The 23,946-nt window shown below is 56.4% G+C and overlaps 2 protein-coding genes across 2 annotated transcripts; one reads left to right on the forward strand and one right to left on the reverse strand.

Annotated features, from left to right (window-relative positions):
* The first annotated feature begins 4,631 nt into the window (after window positions 1–4,631).
* On the forward strand, window positions 4,632–7,775 carry MSLN (mesothelin). The gene is given in 11 exon segments (XM_010597515.1): window positions 4,632–4,699; window positions 4,793–4,933; window positions 5,199–5,313; window positions 5,615–5,669; window positions 5,836–6,014; window positions 6,112–6,267; window positions 6,466–6,632; window positions 6,709–6,903; window positions 7,022–7,235; window positions 7,435–7,621; window positions 7,696–7,775. Coding segments are annotated over 11 exon segments (1,557 nt in total).
* A 381-nt stretch (window positions 7,776–8,156) lies between these two features.
* LOC111752703 (mesothelin-like protein) lies at window positions 8,157–23,907 on the reverse strand. The gene is made up of 17 exons (XM_064295308.1): window positions 22,955–23,907; window positions 22,582–22,660; window positions 21,091–21,196; window positions 20,505–20,625; window positions 19,444–19,564; window positions 12,915–13,000; window positions 12,609–12,735; window positions 12,347–12,537; window positions 11,854–11,944; window positions 11,533–11,674; window positions 11,093–11,280; window positions 10,689–10,844; window positions 10,489–10,616; window positions 9,698–9,828; window positions 9,529–9,623; window positions 9,025–9,286; window positions 8,157–8,580 (listed from the first exon to the last, which is right to left on the reverse strand). Exons 3-17 carry the CDS (start codon window positions 21,131–21,133, stop codon window positions 8,270–8,272), a joined length of 2,193 nt encoding a protein of 730 aa, XP_064151378.1. The 5' UTR covers window positions 21,134–21,196; window positions 22,582–22,660; window positions 22,955–23,907; the 3' UTR covers window positions 8,157–8,269.
* Window positions 23,908–23,946: the final 39 nt, after the last annotated feature.

Consider the following 23,946-nt stretch of genomic DNA (forward strand, 5'->3'; position numbering starts at 1 on the left):
AGTGTCACTTTTACAGATAGCATGTAGTTAAGGTTTTTTTCTTAATCTGTCCTGATGTTGTTGTTGTTGTTGTTAGCTGCTACCAAGTCAGCTCCTGACTCATGACCCCATACACAACAGAACAAAATGCTGCCCGATCCTGCACCATCCCCATGATCAGTTGTGAATCAAATCATTGTGGTCAATATGATTCTCACTGGCTGATTTTCATAAGTAGATCACCAGGCCTTTCTTCCTAGTCTGTCTTAGTCTGAAAGCTCTGCTGAAATATGTTCAGTGTTATAGCAGTACACAAGCCTCCACTGACAGACGGGTGGCGACTGTGCGCGAGGTGCGCTGGTAACCCTGTCTTTTAGTACCTGTGTTTTGTGTTTAAACCAGGGACTGGCAAACTGCAGTCCATGATTTTTACATTTGTAAAGGGTTTTAAAAAATCAAAAGAAGAACAGTATTTCATGACACAGGAAAATTATATGAAATTCACATTTCAGTGTCCATAAATCAAGTTTCACTGGAACAGGGCTGTGCTCATTTGTCCTCTCCTGTGTCTGCTTTCTGGCTGCAATGGCAGAATGGAGTGCTGCAACAATGTTGCACTGCTGTCCAGATGCTAATCAGTGAAGCAGTGGTAACAGTGTTTTGAGTGCAGCATGAATGGTCATATTGCTACATTTTATTCTTTCTTATCAAGGCAAACCCATCCCTGGGGGTGGGGGGGGGAGGAAGAGGAAAGTGGACTTTTAAAAGTCATGTTTTTAAGGCACAGTATAGCGTGGATTATTTTACTAGACTAGATGACAAAGCACTGTGTTCATTATGCAGTGAGCCTACAGCTTTGCTGAAATACACTATACTTCCACATTTCCAAACCAGGCACTCATCACGGGAAATATTACCAACTCACAGGAAAGCAAAGGTCAGAAAAATCAGAAAATTTAAAATAGAGTATCTTGTGAAGTTGAATTTCTTCACAAAAATGAAAATGAGGCTGCAGACAAATTAAGCTTCCCAGAGGCTTGTTAGTCAAACAAGGAAAGCTATTTATGGATGGTGAGTTAACTAACTCATGTTTGATTGCAGCAAAGACTATGCAGAGAAAATGAACTTTAAGACTCTCAGCCTTTGGGCAAGAACAGTTGTTCTAAGGTTAAGTGCATTGGGATCAAAATCATAGTCAATTAAAAACAAGGCAAATTATTTGAGGCGGTTTCCTTGGCTCCTGGTGGGTAGACAGATGTTACTGATGCTGCCCAGTTGTGGTTGTTTATTTGAGGAGGTGGAGGTGACTATCTCCCTGAAACAACGAACTACAGGGAGCTTATTTTAAAAAAGTTGAGAAAACGTTAATTGGGCACAAACTGAAGTGAAATCTTCTAATACGTGTTTTAATCCATGGTAGCAAAGTTATGTATGGAGCAGGAAAAGGCTTAGCTGGACAAAGTTACAAGGCTTGTGCAAATGTAACCCGTTTAAAGCCTAAGGCTTTTTCTTATATCACTCACCCACAGGTACTTTGCAGAAAATATTTGAATCACTCATGGGTTACTGAACCAGTAAAGCCAAGAGCGACCTCCACGTTAACGATGGACTTAACCAGCAGCAGTTTCGTGAGCTTTTTTCAGAAATGGGAGCTCGGTACCGTGAGCAGAAGCAGCAGTGGCGTGTACTCCCTAGAGCAGACAAGTACCCAGGTGTTATGGGGTGAATTGTGTTCCCTGAAAAGATATGTTCAAATCTTAACCTGGCACTTGTGAATGTGACTGTTTAGAAGTAGGGTCTTTGCAGATGTTACCAGTTAGCCTTGCCATGAGGTCGTGCTGGAGTGGGGTGGGTCCTAATCTTATATGAGTGCTGTCCTCATAAAAGAGGAGACACAGGGACAGGGACACAGAGGAAACCAACGGTGTGGGCTCCCTGCCAGGCAGGCCATTCTACTTCACCGAGCCTCAGTTTCACACCCCAAGAAATGGGAGGACAAGATCTCAGGAAACAACACCTTGAGGGCTCCTGGCCCATGCCTGGGGCCCACGACTGTCCACCTGGCAGAGCTCCCACACACCCACCGAGAGAAGGCCCAGGGCAGCTCTCCACTCCTACTGCCCCATTCACGGGGTGGCCCAGGGCTGACCCAGTGCTGGCCTTTGCTCTGGGTAGGGGCCTACCCATGCATTCCTACAGCGTGAGTAGCCGCCCCTCCCAGCCGCCTGGGCAGACCCATTTTTGAGAGCCCTGGAGAGTGTCGGCCACTAGACCAGCCCCACTCCCCAGTGGTGGAAACCGGAGGCAGAGAGGGAACAGGCTTGGTGGGTCAGCCTGGAAGGTAAGAGTCATCATAAGGCAGGGCCTGCCAGGACTCTGGGAGGGACCATCCAGGAGTAGGGGCTCTGGGGACACTTGGGGGTCTCCCCAAGGAACAGCATCTCCTGGGTACTAAGACCAGCATTCAGGCCACAAGGGGTGACTATAACCTCATCTGTGTGCAGCAGGGGTCCGAGGTCACAGGCTTGGGAATGTGCCTGTGAGTGGGCATACCTGGTGGCGGTGAGGGCAGGGAAGTCTCCATCTTCACCTCCATTAACCCCCTGGCCATGCCTGTTCGGGGTGGGAGCAAGGATTAGTCGGTGGCTGGGGCCTGCCCAGGGAGGAGGCCTGGGCCAGCTCCAAACATTGCAACTTGTGGAAGGTGGGGTACCCCCTGGTGCCCTGCCCAGTGCTGATGTCCCCTCCTTAGGTCTCCATTGCATGGGGGGAGGGGCAAGACCTCCCCCTCCTCAGAGGGTGGTGCCCTGGGATCATCTCTGCCCCTAGCCCTGTGCCTGTTGCTGACATGCTATGTGATCCCAGGCAGGCTCCGCCATCTCTCCCCTGCCCATCCCTCACCTGACAGGCCTGAGGTTGGCAGGGAATGTGGTCTGACTTCTTTGCTTTCACTTGAGGGAAAACACTTGGAGAGCACGGTTGGGCTGGGGTGGGAGGTTCTGCAGATGGTGGGGCAGGTGGGCAAGGAAAGAACCTCGGCTGGTATGTCCTGGGCCATCTCCTTCTCCCACACCGCTCTGAGGAGCTCGTGACCCACTCAGACCCCAGACTCCACCTGGGGAATAAGGAGGGATTGCTGTCACCCTGGTGGCAGGGCAGGGGGGCAGAGGGACAGAGCCAGTACTCTCTGTGTGGTCAGGTCCCCTTCCCATAGCCTTAGACACAGCCCCAGTCTATTCTGCTTCCGAATACGCCCAGAAACTGAGCAGGGCCCATAGCATAGTAGCAGGCTCTCAGTGAGTGACTGAGGGGACTCCAGTCATAGAGGAGGGAACAGGGCCATGTCAGGGTCTGCTGCAGTCTGAGAAAGACAACAGGGGGTGCATAGTCCATGTCTGGCCATGCCCACCCTAGGGAACCCCACCCCCACCTCACTGCCCACTTTTTGGTTTGGAGGTCAGGTTTTCTCTGGCCTCCTCGGGGTCTTTGCAGCCCCAAGAGTCTCCTACCTCAGCAGGGGCCAGGGGACTGCAAGGTGACATCTGAATGCTGCGGTCACTCCCCAAGACCACCCCACCATGGGTACTGGGCTGGCCCAGGAGATTCTTTGCCCCTGTTTGAAGCATGAAAGCCCCTCCCATTTCTGAACCCTGGGGGGGCAGGCACAGGCCTGAGCAAAGATTTAGGGGGAGGGAGCCCCCTCTACTCCACCCAGCCACAGGCAGTGCCCAGTCTGGCCTTCCTGGGAGGGGAGGGGCAGTGTAGAGAGTGGGTGGTCTCCTGCAGGCCCGACCCCCCACCCCAGAAGGGCAGTTCTTCTCCTGGGAGGGGCTCCTCACTCACCTGACCCGCAGGCCCAGAGCCCCACCCTCAGAGAGCACACACAGAAGCCCAAGGGTACCCCCCATGTCTACCCCTGAAAATGTGGTCCATGACCCAGGGTGGCTCCAAGGGGCTGGAGGTGGGACGGGGTGACCCTTTTCCACTCCCACTTCACCCCGAGGGCCTTCTTTCTTCCTGCTTCTGGGAGGGGCTCAAAAGGGAACACAGGAACATCCACCCCCTCTGGCAGGCAACCCTGCCCACCCCACCCTGTCCTGCGGCACTGTTCATTGCAGGACTCTGGTTCCCACAAAGCAGGACACCTGTGGCCAAGGGCATGGGGCGGGGGGTACAGGGCTGCAAGAGGTGGGGGGGGCAGGGCTGCATGGGGTGGGGAGGGGGTACTGAGCAGACCAGCCCCTCACTTTGAAGCACACTGCATGCAGAAGGAGAAACTGAGGCAGGCCTGGGCAGGAGGCAGCCTTGTACTAACCTTGAGATGCCCACCCAACCCCCTAGGAAGGCAATGGTATTGCCTCCTGTCCTGGGCACTCACAGTGAGGCAGGTGTGACTCAGAGGATGACTGGGGCAGGAGGGGCTGGGCCAGCTGGGCAGCTGAACAGATGCTGTGGCAAGTGCCTCTGGAGGTTGGTCTGGGATTTTCTCTGGCTCCACAGGAAACTTGACTGAGCAGGGACCAGCCTCAGACACACAAACCCCCTCCCAGAGCTGTCCCAGACCACAGGGTAGATGATCGGGCATCTGGTCCTGCCCAGGGGGCTTCAGGGCCACTGTCCCCCACAGGCCATGACTTCACAGACTGGGGACCATGGGACCCTCACCCACTACAGCCTTGTCCTTCTCAGCCTTGGTGAGTAAAGTGAGAGGCTGCTCAAGGTGTGGGAGAGCGAGAGGGGGTTCGGTGGTACAGGGTGGAGGGACTTTGGGGAAAGGCTGTGCCCCCCACCGTCCCAGCCCCCCTCCTCTCAGGCTGTGGGCAGGGATCCAAGTGCCCCCACACCATCGGCCAGGCTTTGGAGGTATTGCTTCACCCTTGCCCCCAGAGGTGGCTGTGTCTGGCACCCTTCCCCCACTGCCACACTCCACTGCGCTGGAGGGTGAGCTGGAGCAGTGAGGAGCTGAGGCCAAAGCCGGGTGCCTGTGGGGGTACCTGACTGCCCTGAGCAGCTGAGTGCCAGGACATGACCCCAGGGACCTGTCCTGGTGGCTCTCTGAACTGTCTGGTTAGGGTGTGGAGGTGGGACTTCCTAGTGGGGTGCAGGTCCCTGCCCCTGGGATGGGGTGGGATGAGTTTTTGTCTTTGCTTCTCATCCCGTGGGGTGTGCTGAGGGGCTGGGGATCAGACTGGGGCCAGGATTTGTCCCCTCACCCCCAGGGTCAAGGCCTGGGGCAGGCACGCCCCAGAAGCCGTGGGCCCTCCCTCCAACTTGCACCCTACCTGTGCAGTGTGGGCGTTACCTTCTGGGGTCCAGGCAGCAGAGACAGGACAGGTAAGTCCCCTTAGGGGGTGTGGGGGAAGGGTTTCATGGGCCTGGGAAGGGGTCCCAGCCCTGCATGGTGTGGGCTAGTCCAGTCTGTGTTCACACACACACAGGTATACATGCAGCCACACCCAGCTACATACTCAACAGTGGGAGTCAGTTTTCAAAGACACCCACTTGCAAACATGTAGCTGGACCTGAGGTACTACTGGCTAGGGAGTAGCTAGGTATGCTGCTGCCCATGCTGGACCAGCCCCTTCTCTGCAGTGTCTGCCAGGTGAGACCCCACCCTGCCCTGCTGTGTCCTCAGGCCATCACGGCTGCCTGGTTGCAGCACAACCCCAGGGACCTGTCCTGGTGGCACCGTAAGTTGTCTGCCATCCTCTTGAGGGCCTGGTCAGCCAGACTGCAGCGGGATACTGGGGACAGTGATCACCGTGCCTGCCCTGGGAGGAGAAGCCGTGGCCCACCTGGGTACAGGGGATGCAGTCAAAAGAGCAGCCTACCCCCATCCCATCTGTCCCCCTGCAGAGGAGGGCTGTCTCCCGGGGCTGGAGGTTGTCAGGGTGGACAAGATGCTGGTCTTCTACTCAGAGGGAGAGCTGCAGGCCTGTGTGGATAGTGCCCTGCTGGCTGAGCAGCTGGACCAGGTGGATGCCATCCTCTTCACCTATGAGCAGCTCACTGTTTTCAAGTGCAAGCTGGACAAGGTAGCTTAGGGTATGGGCTCCCACCGGTCTGCTGCACCCACATATCCCCAGTCACCTCAGGAGAGGCCATGGCTCTCACAGCTCCTTCCTCATGCAGACCTACCCCCAGGGCTACACCACTGATGTGGTCCAAATACTGGGCTCCCTGTTCCTGCTGGTTTCACCTGAGGATATTAGCAAGTGGGACGTGATGTCCACAAAGACACTGAAAGCTCTAGTCCGAGTCAGCAGGGGGCAAAAGGCAGACGCTCAGGTGACCATCTGCCCAGGGGTGTGCAGGTGGTGGTGGGGGTGCCCAGGGCATGTGGTTGTGCAGGTGGGGGATACAGGGTGTGAGGCTGGGAAGGCCAGGAGTGGGGTCGATGGTGAGGTTGTGCCGGCGGTGTGGGGGACAACACAGTGTGAGGCTGTGCAGGCCTGGGGGTGGGCAATAGGCGTCTTTATACCCCAGGTGCCTCAGCAGCTCCTCCCGCTGGTGGCTGCCCTGATAACCTGCTATGTGGCAGGAGGGGTCCAGGTTGATGAGGACACGCTGGCCACTGTGGCCACCCTCAACCCTGCCTACCTGTGCCTACTCAGTCCTGAGCAGCTGCAACTTTTGCAGCCAGACATCCTTTGGTGAGTCCTCGAGGGCCCAGGGCATGGCAAGTGTGCCAGGGCCAAGCTCACTGCCCGGCTCCATGCTCTCCAACAGGGTGGTCAAGCCCAGAGACTTGGAGGGATGTCCCCGGCCACAGATGGAGGTCCTTCCCACCAAGGTCCACGTCGCCTTCCAGAACACGACTGGGCCCAGATACCTGGAGAGGATCCAGCCCTACCTGGGTGAGCCTGGGGCCCTGGTGGATGTGGAGGCTGCAACTCTCTCCTCACCTCAGAGCTGCCCACTGGCGTGTGACTGGGCGGCCCCGCATCCTCGGCCCCCAAGTGTATGTGAACTGAAATGCTGTGGTGGGGCTCTGTGCCGCTGAGGGGCATCCCTACCCGCTCCAGCCATCCCACCTCCCCAGAGGCCCAGAGCTCCTCTGGATGAGGGAATCTCTGTGGCAAGCGAGCAGGGGTGGGGGTGGGGCTCTGGAGGTGTCTGCGGGGCCTCACATAGCCTTGGAATCCCTCTCCCCATGTGGCGGGGGGGCCACCACAGAGTACCTGTGAGCCCTCAGCCAGCAGAACATCAGCATGGACATGGCCACATTCAAGGAATTGTGGACAGAGGCTCTGTTGGTATGGCCGGATGGGGATGGGCAAGGCAGCAGTGGGTGAGGGTCTGGCCCCAGACAGGCTCTGCAGGCCGGGGCTGTGGGGTTGAGGCTGGGCTTGCTGACACGGAAACAGGGCAGGTTTGGGCAGTCTTCTGGGTTGGAGGGAGGTGAGAGGGAGGGGGCAGGAGACCCTGACGGCCACCCTGGGGTGTCTCTGTCAGCCCCTGACAGTGGCTGAGGTGCAGGGGCTGCTGGGGCTGCATGTGGTGGACCTAAAGGCGGAGGCGCAAAACAGCCCGGTGTGGGACTGGATTGTTCAGAAGCGGCAGGAAGACCTGGACACGCTGGGCCTGGGGCTTCAGGGCGGCATCCCCAGTGGCTACCTGGTCGTAGACCTGGGTGGCCAAGGTGGGCGTGGGTAGCTTGCTGGCTGGCAGGCAGGGTGGCCAGTTGGGTCTGTGTGGGCTCCTCTCTGCACAGAGACCTTCTTAGGGGCCCCTGCTTCTCTGGACCCGGATCTGTGCTTGCCGTGCTCCTGTCACTGCTTCTGGCTCTGACCTGAGCTGACACTGCCCTGGATGACTCTCCCCAGACCTGCTGGAGCCCCACTGGGCCACAAGCAGGCTGGTCGTGCCCATCCCACCCCAAGAGCCTCAATAAACAGGGCCACGTCCCCCCTGCAGATGCAACCTTGGTGTTGTGAGGTTGCAGACAGGGTCAGAGCATAACTTTGGGGCTCCCTGGGCGCTGGAGGGCCTGGCGGCTGTGACCCCACAAACATGCCCTCTCAGAGTTGCATGTGGCCTTCTTCGGCCCCCCACTCCCACTGGGAAAGGGGATCTGAGGGTGGGACTCATCAGGTTGGGGGGCAAATGGGGCCTTCCCAATACTGCCCACTGTCCTGAAGGCAGGGACTTCTAGGGTCTTGTTCTTGAGCCCCCAGCCAAGGTGTGCAGAGGGCTATGGGGGCTGGGCCCTGGCAGAGGTTCTTAGTGCCCCCCACCCCCCACTGCCAGCCCAGAGTAGAGGGACACAGGCAGGGAGAGAACTCAAGCTTTATTTATACTCATCAGCAAAGCTGGTGACATTGAAGTCCCCCACCCAGTTCTTCCTCCTGGAGGGGTGAGAAGGGTCCAGGCAGCCATGGTGCTTCAGTCCAGCTCTAGGTCTTAGAGGCCAGGGGTGAGTAGGGGCCAGGACAGCAGGCCCCCCAGATCTCCTGGCCCAGCTCTGTGGATGAGCCCTGTCCACCCTGCGTGCACTGCCCACGGGCCTGGCCACCCTGGGGCAGTGCCTTCCGCAGTATGGGCCCCCGGCGAGCAGGCCCAGGTGGGCTCGGGGTTGCCCAATGGAGCAGCCACAGAAGACTGGAGAGCAGTACCAGGGTGAGTGGCAGGGCCCCCAGAGGTGTCCGAGGGGCACCTGCAGTGGACATAGAGTGGTGCCTGTCAGTCCCACCTGAAGCTACCGGAGGCAGCCCTTCCCCAGGCTCTTAGCCCGCCCCTTCCTGAGGATGGACAGGGCAAGGGAGGACCCTACCAGCAGCTCCCAGCAGGACCTCAAAGCATCCCTGCACTTTCTGCTGTTCCAAGAGCTTGGGATGGGGTGGTTATGCTCCTGAATTACTCAGTGGGCAGTAAAAGTGGAACTCAAGTAAGTGAGGTGTCACCCAAGGAGGCAAATGTGGGATGGGGAGCCAGTGCACAGAGCGTAATGTGGGTGGGAGGCCAGTGACAAGGGCTGCTGTGGGCCCTGGGAGGTGGGCACCACCAGGGAGGATGCCAGAGGGCAGCGGGGCATGCGGGGCATACCTGAGGTGGGGGCCTCAGCACTGTCCCCAGGCAGGCCCGAGGGGTGGGCCAGGAGTGGTGGCCAGGGCTTGGTGTTTGGGGTCCCTCCAGTCATTAAGGCTGGGTCGATGGTGCTGGCAACATCGGTGTCCAGCCCCAGCTCACCCAGGGCTGAGTGGTTCAGGCTGCGGAGCCAGGAGCTGATGGTGGGGTGGCTGCGCACCTTCTGTAGGTCCCCCACGTTCTGGCCCAGCAGTGTCGTCACGTTGTCCACACTGAGGCTCTGCAGGGAGCATGTGGGGTTGTGGGGGCATGCAGGGTTGTGGGGGTCAGCTTCGGGAAGACGTACATGGCAGTGTTAACCTGGGGCATGATGGCGAATGGCGGGGAAGCGACAGCGGGGCCAGGCAGCAGAACGAATGCTGGGCCCACACTGTCTGCACGGCTGTGACTTGGAGGGGACTGGGGGACCTGTTCCCTGGAGCTTCAGGGAGTTTCCCGCCCCCTGAGCAGCCCTGGGCTCACCTGCAGCACCAGGGGATTGAGGTTGGTGAAGGTGTCTATGTCCATGGAGACGTTGGCTTGGGCCAGATGCCGCAGCTCCTCCACAGGGGCGCCACCTGGGGGCAGGGAGGCAGTCAGTCAGAGGAGAGGGTGAGAATTCAGGGGAGGGCGCTGCATGCAGGGAGCTCACCGAGGTAGGGGCGCATGAAGCGGTAGTAGGCTGCGGTGGTCCTGGTGCCACCAAAGGCCTCGCGGGCCTTTGCGTACAGCACGTCCTTCTGGCTCTGTGGGCAGGCGGAGATGTCTAGGGCTCCGGCCAGCCTGGGGAATGAGACTGATGAACAGGCCAGGAGCCTCCACCTTCTGGACACCTGGCCTGGCCCTTGCTCCCCAGGCCTCAGCTCCCCCTCGACCTCTGTGGTGGGCTGGATGGCATCCCCCCAAATTCACACCCACCGGAACCTCAGCATGCGACCTTGTTTGGAAATAGGGTCTTTGCAGATGGGGTTAGTTAGCATGTAGTCATAGTGCAGCAGAGTGACCCTAGTGTGGTGGCTGCTGTCCTTGTAAGAGGACATGCAGAGACAGGGAGATGAGAGAAGCCACGAGACATGAGGCAGACTGGAGTGAAGTGGCCACAAGCCTGGACAAGGAAGGACCCTCCCTTACAGCCTTCAGTGGAAGCTCGGCCCTGACAACACCCTAAATTCTGCCTTCTGGCCTCCAGAGGGTGAAAGAATAAATTTCTCCTGTTTCAAGCCTCCCAGTTTGTGGTCCTTTGTTATGGCGCCTCCAGAAGACTAGTATACCCTCTGGACAGCTGGGGATCCACCCCCTGACCAAGCCTCAGTTTCCCCTTCAGGTCCTCCTTGGCCTAGGGTGGAAGCAACTCCAGCCTGGTCCTCTTAGTTGACTCCAGAGTCACATGATGTGCCGGGCAGGGCCTTCAGGTGGGGCTCGTGGACAGGGCAGGGGTCTCACCGGAACTCGGAGGGCTGGATGGTCTGGATCTGCCAGGGACTCATCCAGCAGAGACGGGGGCCCCCAATAGCCACGAGCAGTGGGCTGGTGAGCGTGCCATTGTGGTCCAGGAACTTCTGTAGGACAGCCTGCAGGTGGGGTGGGATCAGCAGGCTGGGCCCAGGGCTGGGGGTTTAGGGGGCCCCACCCCACTGATGCACCTCAGTCTGGTTGTCTAGGGCCACGTCCGCTGCCAGGAGGGCCAGGACCGTGTCTTGGGATGTGATGTTCCACTGGCTGATTTCAACATCTGAGTACAGGTAGACAAGTGAGGCAATGCGCTGTAGCTGGTCCTCGGGGATGCCACGCGGGTAGATCTGCAGGGGGATGGGCCAGAGACCGGTCGGGCTGCCCTTGCCCTGAGGCCCCATTCTGCCACACCCTGCAGAGCTGGCCCACCCACCTGACCCAGCTCAGCCCTGACCACCCACCGTCACCCGCCCCCCTGACCAGTTCAGCCTTGACCACCTGCCATCCCACCCACCTGACCCAGTTCAGCCTTGACCACCCACTATCTGGCCCACCTGATCCAGCTTGGCCCTGACCACTCACTGGCCCCACCCACCTGGCTGAGCTTGGCCTTGACCACTCGCTGACACTCAGCAGGCAGTGGGTGCTGCAGCAGGGGGTCCAGGTTGGCCTGGAGCACGTGGCTGCCCAGGCAGGGCTCAAGCTGTTGGCAGTCATAGTGCACCAGGAAGAGGTCGTCCCGCAAGGTGGCTGCCGTGATGTTACCACGGATGCAGGCTCTCCCTGCGGTGGTGAGGCCGGAACTTCCGCCTTGACCCCTAACCAAGAATCTGGGCCAAACCATGGCTCTGGCCTCAACTGTTAATCCCACTGCTTAGCCCCACTGCGCTTGGACCTCCACCCCAGAGCCTGCACTGGTCTCATCCCCTGGGCCCAGGTTTTGGATGTCCAGGAGCAGATGTCTCGAGCTCCCCCCCACCAAAAGAAGCCCCAAGCAGAGGAGGTGTAGCATCACTGGCCTCAGTGGCCACTGACCTGTGCCCCACCTGGACCTTAGGGACACTGCCTTGGCCTTGGCCTTGAGAAAGCTGGTGACGAAGCGCCTGGCATCACGAGGGCCAAGCCTCCCCTCCCGGTATGCAGACACTGCTGTGCAGAAGAAGTCCAGGCCTACGGCCTGGAGGGGATGGGCGTGGTGGCTCTGCCTCCTGGGCCACCAACCCCCTTTCCCCACAGTCAGAAGCCTTGTGACCCCAGGGAGCATCTGGTATAGCTCTCAGGCCCTGGGGTGGCTGCCTGATGAACCCCAGGCCTAGGACAGGCTGGGTGAAGACTGTCTAGGATACTGCATCATACCTTGGGCACCTGCGTCCACAGCCAGGGGCTGATGTGGGTGGCCAGGGGTCCCAGAGCCTGCAGCCCCTCCAGAGTCCAGGAACCCGGGGACCTGGTACATGGGAGGAGAGGCTGTGGGGGCCCAGGGTGGCATCCCAGTCCCACAGCTGCCTGCCCTTTTTGAGCTCAGCTCCCCCCTCGCCCCAGCTGAAGCCCACGAGAGTGGTCAGTTCGCAGGCCGCCCCTGGTCGGGATACCTGGAATGAGGGGCCCAGGGGTTGTGGGTCCAAGAAGCTGTGGCTCCACCCTCAAACCCTGTGCCCCATAAACTGCAGGGTCAGAGGGAGGCTTAGGGCTAAGGTTGAAGTCAGAGGTTAGCAGAGCTCTGGACATCAGTTACCTCCTCAGCCCAAACCCAGGCTGCACCCTGTCCCATCCCTGAGGCAGGGAGCCCTGGGTGAGTGTGGACCTGGGGTGCCTGAGTAGATAGGTGCCCCCCACAGCCCCCGCCCACCCGAGTACAGTCCTCCCACTGGCCAGCAGCATGTTGAGGACATCCTGCTGGGCGGTGGTCAGCCGGGGGCAGCGTTGCCGGTTCTGCAGGATGTGGGGGTCAGCAGCCGCAATGCTGGCCACATCCATGTCGCACACCATGCTCCCGAGCAGCAGCAGGTCTGAGGCGCTGAGCCAAGGGCGGGGCCCTCCCTGCAAGCAGCAGGTCAGTGCCGAGCCAGAGGCCTGGGGCCCCACCCCACCCTCACTGCCTGGCCACCTACAAGGCAGTCCAAGGCCTTGCACCGCAGGGCCACCCTCTGGTCAGGCAGGTTGGCCAGCAGTTCTGTGTCCCCCTGGCTGGCATGGTGTGTGAAGGCCTGGCAGTTGTCCCCCCTCACCTGGGTCAGGCTGCGGATGGCAGGGGCTCTGTCAGGGAGGGTGGGGCTGGCCTCCCTCCAGAGTGGATGCCTAGGACAGAGGTTGTCCAGGGAGAGGCTGCCCCCCCGCTGGGGCTCAGAGGGGACTCCCAGGAGAGGCCATGCCCCTGGCCCAGGCTCAGAGGGGATGCGGGCAGGCAGAGCACTCACTCATAGAAGAGCAGCAGGTCCGGTGGGTGTTGCTCAAAGTCGTCCTGGAGGCCATGCTGCCCAACAAGATTGGCCAGGCAGCTGAGCTGGGCAGGGTGTGGGGGTCACTCCTCCTCCTGCCCACCCTGGTTGAGTCCCCAGCTGCCTCCCTGCAAGGCCTCTTCCATGTCCCCTTCTCCTGCTCACTGCACATCACAGCAGGCCTCTCTTCCACCCCCTTCCCCTCTGGCTGGGAAGACGCAGCAGCCTTCCCACTTGCAAATGGATTTTAGGGGTGACCCTAGGCCTGGCAGGTGTAGGGCCTGTGAGGCCCCCTGGCCCTCATGCAGACCCCCAGGGGCATCCCAGAAGTCACGGGTGGGACCCTGCACCCTCAGTACCTAGCCCAGGCGCCACCCAGCCTCCCCTACCCCACAGCGGGGTCATCCCTGGCACTCCTGCAGGACGCCCCCTCTCATGCCCATGCCCTGCCTGGACTTCTGTGGCCTGCCCTGGAGCCATTTTAAAGGCTTTCAGCCAATCCCTCAAGGGCCCGAAGCCCCACCTCGCATCAACAGAGCCCAAGTAAGACAGGAAGGGGGCCTCAGGGGGCCTCAGGGCAAACCAGGCCAGTCCTCCCCAGTTCCACAAAACCCTGCCTGGATCTCATCCTGGGGAGATGCCCACCCAAGCTGGGTGCTCCTGAGACAGCCCCATCCTAACCCACACCCCACAGGATACCCCATAGGGAATCCCTGAGGGAATGAGACCTCTTAGAGGAGAGAAGGGAAGAAAAATAGGGATAACCCTGACTCCTAAACATTTGGAACACCTGTAAAGTATGAAAAGAAAGGTAAAAAAATTGACTATCGGTAAAAGGCAAAAACCAGATTAGGAAAGTATTGGCAGCAAATACACAACTGTTGATCTTGCCTTATCAGCAGTTCCTCACGTTGAGGAGGAGAACTCAGAAGCTGCCCCTTATCAAGATCCCACCCATCCAGAGTCAGGACCAACACACTGTAGGACACAGAGTGATGAGAGAGCAAGATGGAACAAACAGCCCTATAAAGCCTGACAGACATGCACAGACCAGCATTGCAATGAGGGACAGAGTTTCAAACACTATTAAAACATCCAGCTATAGGAAAACAGTGTGGTGGCTCCTCAAAAATCTAAACAGAAATACCACATGGCCTAGCAATTCTACTCTCAAAAGACTTGAAAGCAGGAACTCACACAGATGTGAACACCAATGTTCACTGGAGCCTGTTCACAACAGCCAAAGGGTGGAAGCAACCCAAGGTGGCCATTAGCAGATGACAGATAAACACAATGTGACAGTGTTGTTGTTGTTAGGTGCCATCAACTTGGTTCCAGTTCATAGCAACCCTTTGTACAACAGAATGAAACACTGCCTGGTCCTGCACCATCTTCACAATTGCTGCTGTTTAAGCCCATTGGTGCAGCCACTGTGTCAATCCATCTCGTTGAGGGTCTTCCTATTTTTCACCGGTCCTCTAATTTACCAAGCATGATGTCCTTCTCCAGAAACTGGCTCCTCCTGATAACATGTCCAAAATGTGTGAGACAAAGTCTTGCCATCCTGGCTGTACTTTTTTTTTTTTTTTGCTTTTATTGTGTTTTAAGTGAAAGCTTATAAATCAAGTCAGTCTCTCATATAAAAACTTATGTAACCTTGCTATGTGCTCCTAGCTGTTCTCCCCCTAAAGAGACAGCACACTCCTGCTCTCCACCCTGTATTCCCTGTGTCCATTCAGCCAGCTCCTGTCCTCCTCTGCCTTCTCATCTTGCCTCCAGACAGGGGCTGCCCACATAGTCTCATGTGTCTACCTGAGCGAAGAATCTCTCTCCTCACCAGTATCATTTTCTGTCTTATAGTCCAGCCCAATCCCTATCTGAAGTGTTGACTTTGGGAATGGTTCCAGTCTTGGGCTAACAGAAGGTCTGGGGACCAGGACCTCTGGCGTCCTTCTAGTCTCAGTCAGACCATTAAATCTGGTCTTTTTACAAAAATTTGAGGTCTGCATCCCACTGTTCACCATCCGGGATTCTCTGTTGTGTTCCCTGTTGGGGCAGTCATCGGTTGTAGCTGGGCACGATCTAATTCTTCACATCTCAGGCTGATGTAGTCTCTGGTTTCTGTCTCTTGGGTTCATATTTACCTTGTGTCTTTGGTGTTCTTCATTCTCCTCTGCTCCAGGTGGATTGAGACCAATTGAAGCATCTTAGATGGCCGCTTGCTAGCCTTTAAAACCCTAGACGCCACTCATCAAAGTGGGATGCAGAATGATTTCTTATGCCAGTTGACCTAGATATCACCCAAAACCATTGTCCCCAGACCCCTACCCCTGCTATGCTGGCCTTTGAAGCATTCAGTTTATTCAGGAAATTTCTTTGCTTTTGGTTTAATCCAGTTGTGCTGACCTATCCTGTATTGTGTGTTGTCTTTCCTTTCACCTAAAATAGTTCTTGTCTACTATCTAATTAGTGAATACCCCTCTCCCTCCCTCCCCACCCTCATAACGATCAAAGAATATTTTCTTCTGTGTTTAAACTACTTCTTCAGTTCTTATAATAGTGGTCTCACAATATTTGTCCTTTTGCAACTGACTAATTTCACTCACTGGCTGTCCTTCTTCCAAGACAGGTTTGTTCGTTCTCCCAGCAGTCCATGGTATATTCAATATTCTTCACCAACACCATAATTCAAAAAACTGACAGACTGACAGACAAGTGGTGGTGGCAATGGAAAATTACTCAGCCATAAAAGCAATAAAGTACTGATACATGCTACAATGTAGATGAACCTTGAATACATTATGCTCAGTGAAACAAGCCAGACACAAAAAAACAACTACCGGGTGGTTCTACTTTCACAAAATGTCTAGAATAGGCAAATCCATAGAGACAGAAAGTAGATTAGGACTTACTGAGACTGGGGGTGGGAATGGGGGGTGACTGCTTGGGGTGATGAAAATGTTCTGGAACCAGATAGCGGTGATGGTTGAATGGCATCATGAATAGTTAATGTCACTGAATGTGCACCTTAAAACGGTCAAAGTGGTCATTTTTATGCTATGTGTATTTCACCACAATAAAAAAGAAAACCCAGTTCTATGCTGTTGTCTACCTGGCCAACTGACTGGAAGAGATCCACATTTGTGACCATTCCAAAGAAAGGTGATTCAACCAAATGTAGAAATTATCGACCAATATCATTAATATCACACCCAAGTAAAATTCTGCTGTAGATCATTCAAAAGCAGCTGTAGCAGTGCTCAATACGGAACTGCCAGAAATTCAAGCTCGATTCAGAAGAGGACGTGGAACCAGGGATATCATTGTTGATGTCAGATGGATCCTGGCTGAAAGCAGAGAGTACCAGAAGGATGTTTACCTGCGTTTTATTGGCTATGCAAAAGCATTTGACTGTGTGGATCAAAACAAGTTATAGATAACATTGCAAAGAATGGGAATTCCAGAGCACTTAATTGTGCTCATGAGGAACCTGTACATGGATCAAGAGGGAGTCGTTCAGACAGAACAAGGGGATACTGTGTGGTTCAAAGTTAGGAAAGGTGTGCGTCAGGGTTGTATCCTTTCACTGCACCTGTTCAATCTGTATGCTGAGCAAATAATCCGAGAAGCTGGACTGTATGAAGTAGAATGTGGCATCAGAATTGGAGGAAGGAAGGGTCATTAACAACCTGTGTTATGCAGATGACACAACCCTGCATGCTGAAAGTGAAAAGGACTTGAAGCACTTACTGATGAAGATCAAAGACCACAGCCTTCAGGATGGATTACACCTCAACATAAAGAAAACAAAAATCCTCATAGCTGACCAATAAGCAACATCATGATAAATGGAGAAAAGACTGAAGTTGTCAAGGATTTCATTTTACTTGGATTCACAATCAACACCCAAGGAAGCTGCAGTCAAGAAACCAAAAGACGCATTGGATCGGGCAAATCTGCTGCAAAGGACCTCTTTAAAGTGTTGAAAAGCAAAGATGTCACCTTGAGGACTAAGGAGCACCTGGCCCAAGCCATGGTGTTTTCAATCTCCCCCCATGCATGTGAAAGCTGGACAGGGAACAAGGAAGACTGAAGAAGAATTGATGCCTTTGAATTATGGTGTTGGTGAAGAATATTGAATATATCACAAACTGCCAAAAGAACAAACAAATCTGTCTTGGAAGAAGTTCAGCTGGAATGCTCCTTAGAAGCAAGGATGGCAAGACTACATCTCACAAACTTTGGACATGCTGTCAGGACGGACCAGTCCCTGGAGGAGGACATTATGCTTGGTAAAGTAGAGGGTCAGTGAAAAAGAGGAGTGACACAGTGGCTGTAACAATGGGCTCAAGCATAACAATGATTGTGAGCATGGTGCAGGACCAGGCAGTGTTTCGTTCTGTTGTACATCGGGTCGCTATGAGTCAGAACCAACTTGACAGCACCTAATAACAATGCTGTCCACAACACACCTAAAAACACAGAGCCGCCCAAAGATTGATGATAGAAGGATGTACAAAGACACCCAAATGTTAAAAACAAGTCAGCCCATAAAGACACTTATATTCCTAAATGCATTATGAAAGCAAGATGCCTTCATAAAACTCACATAGCAAGGAAGGGAGTAGACAGACAGTGAAGGCTCGCCTTCTCCCAGGATGGTGGTCCTCCTTTCCTCAGAGTAACTCCTGGACACAAATGGCATGAAAACTTCCAAAACTTTCTCTGCCTTGCCAAGTTTTGTTTTGGTTTTTTTAAGTGAAGATGCTCAACCCTGGCAAAGATGAGGTCAAATCAGCCCCCTCATGCTTTACTAGACAATCAGAAATTGGTAGAACCTTCTAGAAGGCAACTTAACAGCAGGTACTTGTGGTCCTAAAATGTTCATACAGAAGACGCCATTTCTCCATGAAAGATATTTAGTATTTAAATATCCAGAAAAGAAACATGCAGTCATTAGGGAGGAAAGTAGAATATATAGTTGCCTGCCTGTTATTATGTCCCTGGGTGGTGCAAACAGTTAAAAGTCTTGGCTACTAACCAAAAGCTTGAGGTTCAAGTCCACCCAGAGGTGTCTCAGAAGAAAGGCCTAGTGATCTACTTCCGAAAAACCAACCACCGGAAACACTGTGGAGCACTCTGACACACAGGAGATAGCCAGGAGTCAGGGTGGACTTGAAAGCAAGTTAGGTATTTTCTGGTTATGTAGTCCCTGGGTGACACAGTTAACATGCTTGGCTGTTAACCAAAAGGTTGCAGGTTCAAGTCCACCCAAAGGTGTCTTGGAAGAAAGGCCTGGAGATCTACTGAAAAATCAGCCATTGAAAACCCTATGGAGCACAGTTCTACTCTTACACACATGGTCCCTGTGAGCTGAGATCGACTCAACAGCAACTAGCTTGTTTTTTGTTTTTTAAAATCCCAGCTACATTTAACAGATGCACAGGAATGACATGGGCAGGGGCTGTCAGGCTGCTCATGGGATCTTCCTTGGCAGCAGATAAATGGGTCTCACTTCTCCCCTGTGCTCCTTAGTGCCTCCCAAGCCCTCTGACATGAGCATGAATTTCACAATCGGGGAAAGTTTTGTAAACTACACACATTCCCAGCCATCCCTCCTGGGGTCTATCCTCAAGAAATCACGATAAACCTGAAAGCTCAAGGGTTAGGGTTCGGTTTAGTCCAGGGAAGGGCAGTCACAAGGGGACAACCTAGCAAGGAGGGGTGGTTTAGGGTCAGTGCTCGGAGCATTATTCAGAGCTGCAGCCCTGGAGAGAGGCAGTGGGCATGGATAGTCTGGTGGGGTGGGGGAGGCACCAACTCTATGAGATTAAATCCCAAGAAAGCCCTGCTTGGAGCCGAGAACAGAGGATCCACCCTAAATGCTAGGACTTTCTCTGCTGGAGTAGGTCCCCAAAGGAAAGTTTTCTGCATTTTACCATTTTTCTGCATTAGACTAATTTCATATTGAGACAAAGTGATAGCTTTTTTTCCTTGAACTTGGGGATGGAGGATGCGTGGATTGGTTGCGAGTTCCAAGGGTCCAGCGAGCTTGCCTCAGGGGGAATAGTGCCTTAGACATAGGAGGGAAAGGCCAATGTGCTGGGGTGACAAACTCTCATTCCCAACAACAGGAGGTTTGGGCGACTGCGGGTGAATTGGCCAAAAAATCCTAGAAACGTCTGAAGTGGGTGGAGCAGGAAAAGATGCCCAAAGGGACAGAAACTGTCCTGGAGGGGCCAAACTTCCCACTGTGTTTGAGTGGACCTGAGGGACGTATCCTGAGTCATTCTGAGCTTGGCAGATTGGCTCTTTTTCCAAAACATTCCCTGAGCTCGGTGACCCGAACTCCCATGTTCCCAACCCGGCCTGGAGGTCCTGCAGCCCAGCTTCTGCCAGGGAGACCCTCTCATCTGTGCAGACCACCCCCCGCTCCCCCTCCCTGCACAGCCTCCCCACCTGGAGCCACCCTGTGCCCTGCTAGCCCAGGGCCCTGGTAGGCACTTACCTGCCAGGCTTCAAGGAGCACCTGCTGGGATGTCATCCTCCTGACCAGAGCTGACAGCTGGTCCCGGTTGAGCTGGCTGGCTGGCTGGCACCAGAAGCTGTGCAGCAGGGAGTCGTTGGCCCTGGGCAGAGAGGAGGTAGGTGTGAGGGGCACAGATACAGCCTGCAGGATCAAGGGCACTCGGAGCTGCCTCCCAGCACCAGGCGGGTCGGGGGGAGTGCTGAAGTGCTGGAAATGGTGCAGAGAAGTGTCTCAAAATGCAGGGTGGGTTCCTGCTTCATTGGCTCATTTATTTACTTATTCATTCGTGTGTGTTCATTCATTCATTCCCTCCTTTTCTCCTTGAGTACCTGCTAGGGCCAGGATTCAAGCTATCATTGGGGCTCAGATGTGACCCCTGCTTTGCTGACTCACTCATTCACTCATTTATTCCCTCCCCTTTGAGGCCCAGTCTCTGATGGCTCTGTGCTCAGGCGGGGCTCGGAGGACTCTGGCCACCTGCTGAGGGATTTGGGTAAGTGACTATCTTCAGCTGCCCCTTGGCTGCAGTGTGAGTCTAGAAAATCCCATGCACGGCAGGCGCTGCTCTAGTGTGAGTTTAGCCTGTGTCCGACTGGTCCAACTCAGGACTCTTGGCCCCACCTGACTGATGAATGTGCTGATCAGTGGCCATGTATCCCCTGGGAAGGTGGGGGACACCATGCACGAGCCACCTGACAGTGCAGGGATGGCCGAGGGCACATGTGGCACCAGCTGGGCGGTGAGCCTCGGGTGGAAGGAAGAGCTGTTGGAGCCGAGGAGTAACTGAGGAGTTCCTATGGAGCCTCAGTGGGGGTTAGGTGGCTCAGGGAGTTCCCACAGAGCCTGAGGGTCAGTGAGGGAGGGGTGGTCTGGTCATCTCATGTTGCAGTTGGGATGAGTGACTGCAGGCAAGGCATTTCCCCCTCCCCCCATTGGAACATGGGAACCAGCACCCCCGACCAGTGGGCCCTCATCCCCCTCCAGCCCTGCAGGGTTTGTGGGCTGGACCCTGCTGGAGGACTCCCCAGCCTGGCACTTACCTGGCCCACTGGCTGGCCCTGTCTGTGTACAGCTGGCTCTGGAAGAAGCTCTTGGTTTGGGGGCTTGAGCAGTGGGCTGTGAGTGACACCAGGAGGATGAGGCCCAGGCTGGCCAGGACGCCTGGAACAGAGCCTGCCATGAACATGCTGGGGAGCCCTGGACCCCACCATGGGTGCTCATGGAGGCTGGAGGGCTGGGCCAGGCCTGTGTCTGAGGGGTGCCTGGTGGTATGTGCATCTGTGTAAACTTTTCTCCTCCAGCCAGGTCTCCTGAGGCTCTGGGCCTCCCAGAAGGATTTGGGGGGCCTGCTCCATGTTCCTGCCTTGGAAATCCAGCCCAGAGGTGGGGTGCTAGCCCCCATATTTTGCCAGCCCCAAGAGGCCATTTAGTGAGATCATTTCTCCAGTGGAAGAAGAGCCCTGAATGGGTGGGTTGTGGAGTCCCACACAGTCCTGCCTGCCACCTCCTGGGCCACTGGGTCTGGGGCAGGATAGTGGGTGGTGCTGTGTTCCGTGGGGAGCCCCCCTTCCCTACCTCCCTGGGGAGACCAGCCACAGGGGCCCTCCACGCAGGGGGACGTCTCACCCGCCCAGGGACCCATGGCTGCTCGGTGGCTGGTGATGGTCATCCTGGCTGAGGCCGTCCCAGGGCAGGAAGGCTCCGGGGTCACAGGCAGCGGGTCCCAGACAAGCTGCAGGGGAGCACACTGCGGTGAACCCGCCCCTTACCCCCTTTGTCCAGCCAGAGTGAGGGAGGCCTTCCGGGTCACAGGGCTCCAGCCAGCTCCCTCCGTGTTTAGGAGGAAAAACCCCACAAAAAATATGTCGCTTTGGAACAAAAAGGAGTGGCGGGGGGCCGGGCCAACATGAGGTCTTTCTTATCACAGGTGGGGGCTCAGGGGACCCAAGCGGCAGCTGCAGCATCTCCAATTAAGGAGACAGAGAAGAGGGAGGGGCGGCGGTCCCTGTAACTCTGAGTAGGCACCTGAGAGAAAGGCAGTGGGTCTCTTCAACCTGCCCTGGGCAGCCTCTCTCCCCCTACCCCATCAGGTGTGGCCAGGCAGGCTCTGCCCCTCTCTGCCTCCACTCAAACACCCAGCTTTGGATGGGAACTGGCCCCAAGTGACCACTCTGCCCCAGTCCCCTGCGCAGCCCTGGCCACATTGAAACCAAAGTCGTGAGGTCTGGGGACTAGGGTCCAGGGAGGCTAGAGGACATTAGGGAGCCTGGCCAGGACAGCTCTGGGTCTCCAGACCCTACAAATGGCCCAGGAGGAAGAGAGTGGAGCTATTCCCCCCACCACAAGGGACAAAAGTGAGGCCCAGAGAGGCCCCACTCCCTGCCCAGGGCTGCACTTTGGTCCAGACCCACAGCCCCACCCTCTCACCTGAGGCTTGAGGTCTGCAGGTGGAGGAACATTAGAGATCCCAGCCCACCAAGCCGTCGTCAGCCTGTACCGCTGAGCCCCGGGGCACAGGAGCTACACAGGGTGGGGGCATGGGGGACTCTGTGCTTCTCCATGCCTCGCCTGCAGGTAGCATGCCACTGCCCTGCGCCCTGCCACCCCCTCCCACAGAGCCTCTGCTGGGTGGAGCCTTGAAGCTGTGGTGCCACCCCCAGGGGCCCAGGCACGGCGGGCACCTGCTCCTGGTCACAGGGGAGGCAGTAGCTCAGCTGAGCTCATGGCTGGCAGCAGCCCAGCCGTACCCACACTCTGGGTTCTATGAGAGCGCACATCTCCGTGCATGCAGGCCCAATGTGTGATTCTCGGCCTGCACTCCTCTGTGCCGTGTGCCACGGTATGTCCCTGTCAGGCACATCAGGCACATGTGGGCTGGATGCAGTACCTGTGTGTGGGCGGGTGTGGCTGGCTTCCACCCTGTGACGCTGAAGCCCTGAGACGCGTTGCTGCATGTCACTAAGCACACGTGCCATCAGAAGCATGCCCAGGATCCTTGCTGGGGAACTTCTCCTCCCTCTTCCTCCAGGAAACCTCACTCAATTCCCACGCCTACCCAAGACCCTGCCAACAACAGCTGGGGCATGGGGCAGTTGGGGTGGGGGCAGGGCACCTTACCTGGTAGGCAGAAAGGGCTGGCCCTGGTGGCTGGGTGGTCAGAGGGGTTGTGTGGGTCCTGGGAGGCAGGCAGGAGGTCCTGGGAGATGGGAGTGGGGGGTTGGCTCTTCTTCTTCAGGGGGAGGATCCAGGGAGGACGGGAGTGGAGTGGCAGCCTTCTTCCAGACAGGGTCCATCTCTCAGGCCAGCTACTCAGCCAGCCACCCACCCATTCTGTCTTCCCACCCTCTGTCTGCCCATCTGTCCTGTGCCTTACTCTGTGCACTCAGGCCCCTGGCCGGTGCCAGGCCAGCATGCAGGGCTCCATGGCCTTCTGGCTGGCCACATCTACTCTTTGCCCTCCCTGTGGCCCACTGAGCCCAGGTGTCCCTACCCTGCAGAGTGGTAGTCAGGGTCTTCCCTGAGGCTCCCAGTCCTGTTCCTGACCTCCTGGCGCTGCGAGAGCCTCTTGACACCTGGGGGCCCAGGAGCTGGAGGGCAGAGCCAACGATACTGAGAAGGTACCTCTGTGCTCCTGACCTTACCCCCTCCCCCCGTTGGGCCAGCCCTGCTCCAAAGGTGGAGGCTGGGTCTGGGGGGCAGTGGGCTTCCCCGGCCACCTGCCCTAGCTGCAGCTTCCTGGGGAGCTGGGAGTGGCTGGGGTAACACAGTGACACCCACCACCCACTCTTGCTGCCAGCTCTAGAAGGAAGTGGGGGACCCCATGAGCCCCCCCACCCCAGCTGAGGAAGAAGTCGACTGACAACTGCAAGGAGCAGCCTGCCTGCCCCAGAGGCTCTCTGTCCTGGTGTGGAGAACAGCCCTGTGCATATGGTGTCTGTAGCTGCCCCCTCCTGACCCACAGGATATAGCTGGCCCTGGGGGTCAACAAGGATACCCAGCCACCTTGGGGATGTTCTGGCATAGCCCTGCCTGAGGACCTGGAAGTGAGGGACTCTGGGGTCACCTGGGTGGTCCTAGCTCAGCCACAGCCCCCACGGACCCAGTCACTCTGGTAGGTGCCAGTTGTTGGGGAGCAAGTGAGCTTGACAGGTGAGAGTCAGGTGACAACCCTTGAGTACGGGGCTGCGTGGGTCGGTGTCCAACAGTGATCTCGTGTGGCAGGAACAAGAATGATGGCAGCTGAGCAAGGGCTGCTTGAGGAAGAGTGGGGTGCTAGGAGAGGCAGGCACTCCTGTGGGGGCGGGCCATGGGACCAACCCCTGGAGAAATCCTCCCATTTCCTCCAGATGGTTCCTGAGTACCACGTGGCTAGGCCTGTGCCGGGTGAGGGGTTCAGTGCTGAATCATCCATATGGTCCCAGACTTGGGAGCTGCCACTTCAGAGGCAGGAGACACGATATCCCAAGGGGTGAGCAGGCTCTG

This window comes from Loxodonta africana, chromosome 12 (assembly GCF_030014295.1).
Source record: "Loxodonta africana isolate mLoxAfr1 chromosome 12, mLoxAfr1.hap2, whole genome shotgun sequence".
In the NCBI taxonomy this organism is placed as follows: Eukaryota; Metazoa; Chordata; class Mammalia; order Proboscidea; family Elephantidae; genus Loxodonta; species Loxodonta africana.